This window comes from Oncorhynchus keta, chromosome 27 (assembly GCF_023373465.1).
Source record: "Oncorhynchus keta strain PuntledgeMale-10-30-2019 chromosome 27, Oket_V2, whole genome shotgun sequence".
NCBI classification, from domain to species: domain Eukaryota; kingdom Metazoa; phylum Chordata; class Actinopteri; order Salmoniformes; family Salmonidae; genus Oncorhynchus; species Oncorhynchus keta.
In genome coordinates this window covers 20,489,108-20,499,155 of record NC_068447.1, presented here as the reverse complement: position 1 = coordinate 20,499,155, position 10,048 = coordinate 20,489,108, and the positions used below count along the sequence as shown (strand labels likewise).

The window sequence follows — 10,048 nt, the reverse complement described above, 5'->3', positions numbered from 1 at the left end:
GGGTTTCCACTAAGACCTGGCCACTACAGAAATCTTGACCATTTTTTTGGTCAAATTAAACCGTTTCTGTCTCTAAAGTTATGATTTTATACCGTCTGTGACTGACACATGATAACGTATTGACATAAAAAGGCATTTGTTTGAATCAAAGTAATATCCATAAATAGTATAGGCCCAATAACATCATGACCTATCCACTTTCAGTCGGACATTTGATATACAGACTGATGGTATGACTGGGAAATGCTTATTGCGTTTTGGCTGGTCTATTTGAATTACATCTGACAAATGAAAGTATGCTATAAGAAAAAATCTTATTTCCTCAGATTTTTATGCCTTCTCCAATGATGGCATATGATGTGTGCACAACAGGTGACATGGATTTCAATGTCAGTAGATGAAAATAGAATAAGGTTTCTGAACCCAGTTCTAAGACTTCTGTTCAAATGTTTAATGACAAAATACAATTATTATAGATCACAGATAAAAATAGGACATTACACATAATCCCTAAGTGTGTCATTCCTTACAAATTCAATAATTATACAAAAATATAATTTTAACCAAACAAGCTTGGTTCAGTGACCCAAAATGCTCAACCTAGGAGCAACACACATTGTGCTGCCTATGACATGACATGCATTCAGAGTAGGAAAAAAGGGAGAGAATATTGCTTGTTTGTTGATCCTCGAGTAGGAACTAAAGAGGCACACACTTACAAAAGTAAACAAGGTCCAGACAAACTGATAAGGAACTGGAACTTTCTTAGAGAGTGCCATTATGTTATGATCAATCAGGGCTGCCCCTGCTGTAGATGTCGTACTCTCTGTATCGGAGGTAGTCCTTAAGCCTGGTGGGGAGAGGCATGAAGCTGATGAAGGCTGGGGATCGCAGATGCAGACGGCTCAGGCAGTCCCGGATACACAGCCGACACAGGTGCTTCAGGCTGCGCACATTCTCTGAGGGGGCATTAGGGTCATGCTTTATTTACCTGGAATTTACTTAAAAATTTGGTCAAATGGTAATTACATAATAATTATTGTCAAAAGGCATCTGTGCAGTGCAGTTCCGTTATTGTACCTTGGATATAGCATATCTCAGGCCACTGTTTCTGTGTCTTCAGGCATTCCTTGAGTTTGACACAGAGGGTGACGTGGTCTGTGTAGTCTAGCATGATGCGCACTACCTGTGCCGAGATGTGTTTCAGCCACTTGACTGTTATCACCTCACAGAACTACAGACAGACAGACAGAAAAAAAAGAGACAAGAGATAGAGTTTGTAATAACCACATTTACAATGACCACATAATGTTTGTTTTCCTTCTTAGCACTAGTTGTCTAACCACCATGTCTTTGGTGAACGAGGTCGTCCAGGGTGCGTAGTCATGGGAACTGTCTCCATAGGGACAGTCAAAGCAGCGCTGTACATCGTATCCATGGTTGAGAAGCATCCTCAGCATGACCTCATCTTTCAGCGCATACTGCAGTGCTGATGGGAAGTGTGTTGTGTTGACACGAGAATAGTAGCTGGCGTTAGCACCGTACCTGATTGATAAGAACAACAAAATTATTTAGGCCAACATTAACAGTACACACTAATCAAAAATACATACTACAGGCTAATTCCTCTCAGTCACATAATATATTTTACTGTAAAGTATATAGAGATTTTGAAATGCACTTTATTTAATCAAGTTTGATTTGACTTGAATTTGATTCCTACCTCAGCAGAGTGTTTATAAGCTCATAGTTGCCCAGCCGCAGAGCCACCTGTAGACAGTTGACAGGGTCCTGGTTGACCATGGCCTCAGCCTCCAGCAGCAGACGGGTGGACTGGACATCGTTGTTCGATACAGCAAAGTAGAGAGCCGACCTGCGTTCGTCATCGTATTTATTGCGCACGCGTGGGTGCAGCATGAAGTTGGGGTCGTAGCCTGCATTGAGAAGCACCTCCAGGCACTGGGTGTGTCCCCCAGCAGCAGCAGAGTGGAGGGGACTCATACCACTCTTCTTCACTGCCTCCATCTTTGTTGCTGAGATCAACCGTTCCAACACCCTGAGAAGAGAGAGGAGAAGACCTTTCAATATCTGTACCTCCTAACAGCAGAAAAATAAATAAATATAAAAGGGGTATATAAAGTAAAGATCTTTCTCCACTCACAACAGATGCCCATGATATGCAGCACGGTGGATGGGTAGGTGCCCACTGTGGTTGGGCATGTCGGGCTCTGCCCCATAGTCCAGCAGCAGAGAGATGATGTCAGGATTACCTGATGCAACCGCCTCAAACAGCACAGAGCCCTCTGTCTGAGACTGCACGCTGGCTCCTGACAGAATGACAGAGAGAGCGAGAGAAAAGGATAGAGAGAGAGGAGAGACAGAAAGTGAATCACTCCATATGGTCCAGACACACACACACACACACACACACACACACACACACACACACACACACACACACACACACACACACACACACACACACACACACACACACACACACACACACACACACACACACACACACACACACCTTTCTGTAGCAGGACCTCCACTACGTTAAGGTGCCCTGTCTCTGCAGCCAGTGCCAGGGGGGTCAGCTTGTCAACATCCCTTGCGTTTGGGTCGGCTCCGGAATGCAGTAGCAGGTTAACAAAATTGTCCAGACCCAGGAGGGATGCCTCATGGAGGGCAGTCCGCTCCAGGTCTCCTGTTTGGTCCACCTTGGCATTGCAGCGAAGCAGGAGCGATGCACAATCATATTGGTCATTTACTATAGCTGTAGGAAATAGGTGACAGAGCAGGAAGAATGGCAGAAGGTTAAAGTTGTGCTCCATAAACAAAAATCGAAATCTACGAACATCTAAGATATAGTTTGAATACCTGCCACAAGTGGAGATTCCTCGTCATCGTTCTGGAGGTCTGGACAGCATCCGTTCTGAAGCAGGAACGTAGCGTTTTCCCTCAGGCCGCACACTACAGCCAGGAAGAGAGGTGTCTCTCCTTTCAGAGTCCGGCACTGCTCTGCGCCCTGGGGGGAAGCTGTACACATGGACCTGTATATTACTACCTAGATTTGACCAGGAAAGTCCCTTGAGATATGTCTCAAAACCAGTACCTGAGAAGACGATCTCCAGTATACTTTTCTTCTCCTGCACTGCGGCCTCATGTAACGGGATCCATCCTCTGTCGTCTACTCTGGACATGGCTCCTGGTTGCTCAGCGAGCCTTATTAGGGCCTCCTCATTACCTAACAGAACAGGAAGACAGGTACGGGGTAAATCTCAATAGTCTGACATGGCTACCTCTCCTGTCCTTTTCATTTGGTTGAATTGTGTGAGAACTGGACAGGTGAAAGACATTTTCACTTTCTGAAATGAGGCAAGTAAAGGAATTATATTTATTGAGATGCATCCGAAGACCAGAACTGTTATTCATTGCTGGGCCCTCTAGTATCCTGCACTGGAACAGGGCCAAAGTCAATAGACCGGCTGTAACCTCTATGGCAGTGCTGTCATATCCCTCCATCTTATTCCACCTCTGACTCAACTCCACACACACCATATAGGGGCCAGACAATGTATGAGACGGGAAAAGAGATGATCGCTCACCTTCCTTTATCACTGTAAAGACCTCACCAGGATCACCTTCAGGGCCTGCAGGATTACTGGGTGAAATATATGTATAAACACAGAATCACTTGGATATTCCACAGCTAACCCATGTGGTATACACAGAATAAAGCAGCAGGTATTTTGCCATTTGAGAGGTCTTACTTAGGGAGTGAGCCTTTGTGCTTGTTGTATTTCAGAAGGCTCTGTTCAATCATATACTGTGTGACCTCGTCCTCTTCTGGTTGGTCAAAAACATATCCTGCCTCTGTCTCGGAGTTCATCTGTCACTCCAGGAAGGGTCAACTCACCAGGAAACTACTAACTTGAGCTGGGGAGACATTATGTTAAGAACCTTCATTCTCTGTTCAACTACTGTTATTTTAAAGGGGCAACATGTTACCTAACAGGGCAGGGACCATACACATGACCAGCCAGCAGCCTCAAATACCAACAGGACCTCGGCAGACATTTCATAGACAACAGTAAAACTGGAGAGCATTGCAGCCATGTTGCACACTGTCATTTTTGTGAGTTTGTGCTGACTATCATTTCACATACATAGAAAACAAGATAATACATTGATACATTACAGTATATTTACATGCTTAATGGTTGTTTTCTGCTTGAAATAGCTGCCCCAGTTCTCTGCTGTGGGGTGACTTTGATGATGACAGTATAGTGCAATAAAGGCTAAACAGGCATGGGTTGGTGCATTATATGTGTGGCTGTAGTGTTGGGTATTGCACATTGAAAACTACATCAGCCTTTATAGGGAACTGTGGATAAAACATTCAGGATTAAAAACGTTATTATTCAACAGTTATCAAGCCACTTACTGTAAGTTGAGCATGCAATGGCCACTCCAAGTTCAACAACTACATGGCACCATATCACACCATTTCAGATGAACAATGGCATTCAGGCACCACACCATTCCATCCTTAAACCTCCCAGAGGATTATGTCTTTTGTTTTCTGTTTACCTTCAGTCAACAGGCTGTTTCTCCGATGGCCCTACAATCTTCAGTGGGTCAATCACACTAAGCTTCCAAAGCATGTCTATGTATATCTCCCCAGCTATTTATATCTGATCACGGGACCTTCCCACCCTGCACCTGGCTCTGACCCACTGAGCACACTGCAACTCTACCCACAGCTCAACTGATTGACACAAACACACGCACGCACGCCCACACACACGCACCTCCCAGTGGCCATAGGCAGGCATCACATACTGTAGGTCTGCTATGGTCCTAATCAGGTGTTGTATGTATGTATTCCCACTCAAAAGACCCAAACAAAACCAACAGCCACACAAGTTACATCAAAGTATTTTTTATATGATTAAAGTGAATAGAGAATCCACCAGGGAGCGAAGTCTCGGTGTAATGACAAAGTTAAATAGCGTGTCCTTCCCTACTCCTCAGTGTCCTCAGTCATCCAACTGGCAGAGCATGGCCACGCCTCTCTTGATCCAGTGCTGGGGGCGCTTGCTAGTGGGCAGCATCATGGTGATGACAAAGTTGGTAGAGTGGCCTGTGGTGGACAGGGTGCCCTTCCTCTCGCTGGTCTTATACAGCGGACACACATACAGGGTCTGGGGAAGGTCACTGCCTTTCTTCTCCGCTGGAGAGAGTGAGGGAGAGAGAGAGAGAATAACAGAGGGATGTCAGAGAGAGAGAGAGAGAGAGAGAGAGAGAGAGAGAGAGAGAGAGAGAGAGAGAGAGAGAGAGAGAGAGGGAGAGTGAGGGAGAGAGAGAGAGAATAACAGAGGGATGTCAGAGAGAATAACAGAGGGATGTCAGAGAGAAAGAGAGAGAGAGAATAACAGAGGGATGTCAGAGAGAGAGAGAGAGAGAGAGAGAGAGAGAGAGAGAGAGAGAGAATAACAGAGGGATGTCAGAGAGAAAGAGAGAGAGAGAATAACAGAGGGATGTCAGAGAGAGAGAATAACAGAGGGATGTCAGAGAGAATAACAGAGGGATGTCAGAGAGAGAGAATAACAGAGGGATGTCAGAGAGAGAGAATAACAGAGGGATGTCAGAGAGAGAATAACAGAGGGATATCAGAGAGAGAGAATAACAGAGGGATGTCAGAGAGAGAGAATAACAGAGGGATGTCAGAGAGAAAGAGAGAGAGAGAGAATAACAGAGGGATGTCAGAGAGAGAGAGAGAGAGAGAGAATAACAGAGGGATGTCAGAGAGAAAGATAGAGAGAGAGAGAGAGAGAGAGAATAACAGAGGGATGTCAGAGAGAGAGAATAACAGAGGGATGTCAGAGAGAATAACAGAGGGATGTCAGAGAGAGAGAATAACAGAGGGATGTCAGAGAGAAAGAGAGAGAGAGAATAACAGAGGGATGTCAGAGAGAGAGAATAACAGAGGGATGTCAGAGAGAAAGAGAGAGAGAGAATAACAGAGGGATGTCAGAGAGAAAGAGAGAGAGAGAAATAACAGAGGGATGTCAGAGAGAGAGAGAGAATAACAGAGGGATGTCAGAGAGAGAGAGAGAATAACAGAGGGAAGTCAGAGAGAGAGAAAAACAGAGGGAAGTCAGAGAGAGAGAAAAACAGAGGGAAGTCAGTGAGAGAGAATAACAGAGGGATGTCAGAGAGAGAGAGAGAGAGAGAGAGAGAGAGAGAATAACAGAGGGATGTCAGAGAGAGAGAGAGAGAGAGAGAGAATAACAGAGGGAAGTCAGAGAGAATAACAGAGGAATGTCAGAGAGAGAGAGAGCAAGAGAGAGAATAACAGAGGGATGTCAGAGAGAGAAAGAGAGAGAATAACAGAGGGATGTCAGAGAGAGAGAGAGAGAGAGAGAGAATAACAGAGGGATGTCAGAGAGAGAGAGAGAGAGAGAGAGAGAGAGAGAGAGAGAGAGAATAACAGAGGGATGTCAGAGAGAGAGAGAGAGAGAGAATAACAGAGGGAAGTCAGAGAGAGAGAGAGAGAGAGAATAACAGAGGGAAGTCAGAGAGAGAGAGAGAGAGAGAGAGAGAATAGAGAGAGGGAGAGAGAGAGAGAGAGAGAGAGATAACAGAGGAGAGAGAGAGAGAGAGAGAAGAACAGAGAGGAAGAGAGAGAACAGAGGAGAGAGTCAGAGAGAGAGAGAGAGAGAGAGAGAGAGAGAGAGAGAGAGAGAGAGAGAGAGAGAGAGAGAGAGAGAGAATAACAGAGGGAAGTCAGAGAGAGAGAGAGAGAGAGAGGAAGTCAGAGAGAGAGAGAGAGAGAGAGAGAGAATAACAGAGGGAAGTCAGAGAGAGAACAGAGAGGATGTCAGAGAGAGAGAGAGAGAGAGAGAGAATAACAGAGGGAAGTCAGAGAGAGATAACAGAGGGAAGTCAGAGAGAGAGAGAGAGAGAGAGAGAACAGAGGGAAGTCAGAGAGAGAGAGAGAGAGAGAGAGAGAGAGAGAGAGAGAGAGAGAGAGAGAGAGAGAGAGGGAGAGAGAGAGCGAATAACAGAGGGAAGTGCATAGAGAATGAGAGACAGACTTACTTGGTTTGATCCAGATAATGGGGACCGTATCAAAAAGAACCTTGGGATGCTGCTCAGCCAGGACTCCACTGTGAGTGGGAGAGATCAGTCTCAGTTCACTTCACACTCTCTGGTATCATTTAAAGAATAGCCTTGTTTGAAAGCGTCTTCTACCTATTCTTGTCCCAGCGAGCGCCGTCCAGAAACAGACCGTGGATGTAGACCCCGTCCTCAGGAGAGGAGTTTGAGGTGTCGATGGGAAGAACCTGTTACCAATGAGAGGGAAGGAAAAGGCTAATCAAAACAGACAAACAAGAGGAAGAGGGGCATTTTTAAGTAATAACTTGTTTACAACAATGCCTCTTCTAATTCAGCTGTTTGTGTGACCTGGAAGTGGAAGCAGAGCAGGTCGATTGGGATGGAGTATTTCCTGGCGTAGTTCTGCATGGCCCCGGTCAGGAAGGCCTGGGTGAAGAAGAACCCAGACAGCCAGAAGACATGGGGCTTGTTGCTCTCATACCAGTCCTGCAGGGGGCAAAGAGAACACATTAGTAAACAAAACCAAAGTGTTTCCTCTTCATGAGAAAACGGAATACATGCCGATGATGGATTTAAAAACAATACTGAGGCTAATGGACTGACCTGCAGGAACTTGAGCTTGGCAAGGAAGTCTGTGATGTAGCTGCCCAGGGGTTTGAGGCTGGGGTAGGAGCGTTTAGCCCACTTCTCTGGCAGCTTGCCCACCATCAGGCTGCCTGACAGGGCCTCCAGCTCAGCATCCATCACCACCAGGCCCTTGATGGCCTTCAGCAGGTTCTGCAGGCTCACACGGATCGTAACTGCCAACCTGGAAGACAAAGACAGTGATATGATCCTATTGTGGGTTTTGGTCATTTACATTAAGATCTACATTAGAACTTAGCTGTTTTTCTGAGTTCTATTTTTTTGGGTGTGTGATGAGATGACATACGTGTTGTAGCGCTCCATCTCCTGCACCAGTACAGTGTTCATGCTCTCTTCATACAGAACAGGGTACTTCAACAGAGCAGCCTCGATGTCAAAGTTCGCTGGAAGCTACAAAAAACAGACAACAAGTGACCTAACTGACCACCTGCTCTGATTCTCAGTACCTTAGCACACATACACCCCCTCATGCACACACCCACACATATACAGTGCATTCATGCCACACACACACACACACACACACACACACACACACACACACACACACACACACACACACACACACACACACACACACACACACACACACACACACACACACACACACCACAACTGCTGCAAGACTCTTGTTATACTGCTCAATTTATACACTGCCCCCTCCCCTTCACCAATACATATTGGACTATAAATTGTGTCTTCCAGTATTATACATTTGCTATAATGTTTATTCTATTGTACTGAGCCATTTACTTTATGTTTGTATTATTTTATTTTATTATTTTTTTATTGTTGTTGCATTGTCAAGAAGGAACCTGCAAATAAGCATTTGGTTGGACGATGTATACCATGCGTATCTCGTTCATACAACTAATAAAACTTGAAACAAATTCGGATGAGACATATATCGGGGGAAAAGGCAGTACATTTCAGCAGTACAAGGACTGGTTTGGCTTTACCTTGGTGAGGATGTCATTGGCTATGTCGAAGAGGGTGTTGTCTCCCCCGGAGCTGGCTCCTCCCTTGGCCCCTCCTCCCTGGGTGAGGAGCAGGGAGTCAAACAGCTGCTTGGTCTGCTGCAGGTCCTTGGAGATGTCCACGTTCTCATGCATCCCAAACACTTCCGGGTGCTGGAGGAACGGAAGGTTCTGAAGACATCAACACAAGATGGAAAACATGATGGAACGCATGAATGTGAGCCATGCGGCATCCTGCAAGGTTTCATTCTGGGTCCAATTCTCTTCACTTTGAACATGGTAATGTTATCAGACAGAATGGTATTGATTCTGATAGTTATGCTGACAACACACAGCTGTACACCTGATGAATGAATGTCATCATCTTTCCTTCCCTGTCTAACTCCTGCTTACCCGTATGAACTCGATGTAGTCCTCGTAGTTGGACTTTGGCGGGGCGTAATACTTTCCGCTGGGGGAGAAGGTGTAGCGGGGGTTCTCGATGATGTCCTTGTTGTAGAAGTCAGCCAGGATGGTCATCAGGAGCCTCCTGTCCCAATCGTCAGTCACACGGCCCCCATAGTTACACTCCCCTGTCAGGTAAGTGATGGCCTCCATCGGCACCTGATCGTACTCCCTCACAAACAGCTGGAGGAGGAGGAACACAAACAACAGGGTGAGAGAGGGGAACCACACAATCTGCAATCACATATATTTATATTCAACAACCACATTAAGTCCGCAGTCTTTTAAAAATGACAATCTCTCTCAAATACTCCAGCCCTGAGTTGATGTGTATTACTACCTGTAGTTGTCTGATACTGATGCGCAGATCAGACTCGTTGAACCCATAGGGGATGTTCCAGCCCAGAGGACCAAACTTCTTCCTCTCCTGTACCAGAGCATGGAAGAAGCAAACGCCATACAGAAGCTTCTCCCACACCTAGAAACAACCAGAGGACCAATCAGCGCAGAGTGTGTGTGTGTGTAATAAAATAAATAATAATAATAATATTTGTTATGTATAGGTGGCCCCGGGAATCAAAAACACTATCCTGGCATTGCAAGAACACATTACCTGGCATTAGTCTACAAACCGAGCTACAGAGGACTATGTGTGTGTGTGTCTGTGTGTGTGTGAACCATGTCACCACTCACCAGCTCTTTGTCCGTGCAGGCGTTGAAGAAGTCCTGGTCTGAGACGGGGTCTGACAGGTAAGACTGCAGCAGGTTGAGCCTGAGACCTGTGGGCGGCTCGTTGGTCATCTTCACCCCATTCTGCAGGATGGTCACTGGGAACTGACACAGGGAAGAGGGTT

At 45.8% G+C, this 10,048-nt stretch overlaps 2 protein-coding genes across 4 annotated transcripts in view; both read right to left on the bottom strand.

The window, feature by feature from the left end:
• Window positions 1-427: 427 nt before the first annotated feature.
• Window positions 428-5,041, bottom strand: asb14b (ankyrin repeat and SOCS box containing 14b). Of its 3 annotated transcripts, none has more exons than XM_035738109.2 (11): window positions 4,451-5,041; window positions 3,777-3,942; window positions 3,612-3,667; window positions 3,119-3,250; window positions 2,884-3,042; window positions 2,534-2,779; window positions 2,162-2,327; window positions 1,724-2,056; window positions 1,344-1,545; window positions 1,081-1,234; window positions 428-959 (listed from the first exon to the last, which is right to left on the bottom strand). In XM_035738109.2, exons 2-11 carry the CDS (start codon window positions 3,893-3,895, stop codon window positions 790-792), a joined length of 1,737 nt encoding a protein of 578 aa, XP_035594002.1. In that variant the 5' UTR covers window positions 3,896-3,942; window positions 4,451-5,041; the 3' UTR covers window positions 428-789. The 3 variants fall into 3 exon arrangements, with proteins under 3 accessions (XP_035594002.1, XP_035594003.1, XP_035594004.1); XM_035738110.2 differs by having other exon boundaries at window positions 4,597-5,041; XM_035738111.2 differs by having other exon boundaries at window positions 1,347-1,545; window positions 3,777-5,040.
• Window positions 4,933-10,048, bottom strand: part of dnah12 (dynein, axonemal, heavy chain 12) — a 41,082-nt gene continuing 35,966 nt past the window's right edge. Inside the window, exons 63-72 of the mRNA XM_035738107.2 lie at window positions 9,888-10,028; window positions 9,535-9,672; window positions 9,144-9,377; window positions 8,733-8,921; window positions 8,060-8,163; window positions 7,732-7,936; window positions 7,477-7,614; window positions 7,264-7,355; window positions 7,111-7,178; window positions 4,933-5,239 (exon numbers count right to left, since the gene is read on the bottom strand). Of these exons, the coding sequence (XP_035594000.1) occupies window positions 5,046-5,239; window positions 7,111-7,178; window positions 7,264-7,355; window positions 7,477-7,614; window positions 7,732-7,936; window positions 8,060-8,163; window positions 8,733-8,921; window positions 9,144-9,377; window positions 9,535-9,672; window positions 9,888-10,028 (1,503 nt within the window). The 3' untranslated portion in view covers window positions 4,933-5,045. The remainder of the gene's footprint in view (window positions 5,240-7,110; window positions 7,179-7,263; window positions 7,356-7,476; window positions 7,615-7,731; window positions 7,937-8,059; window positions 8,164-8,732; window positions 8,922-9,143; window positions 9,378-9,534; window positions 9,673-9,887; window positions 10,029-10,048) is intronic.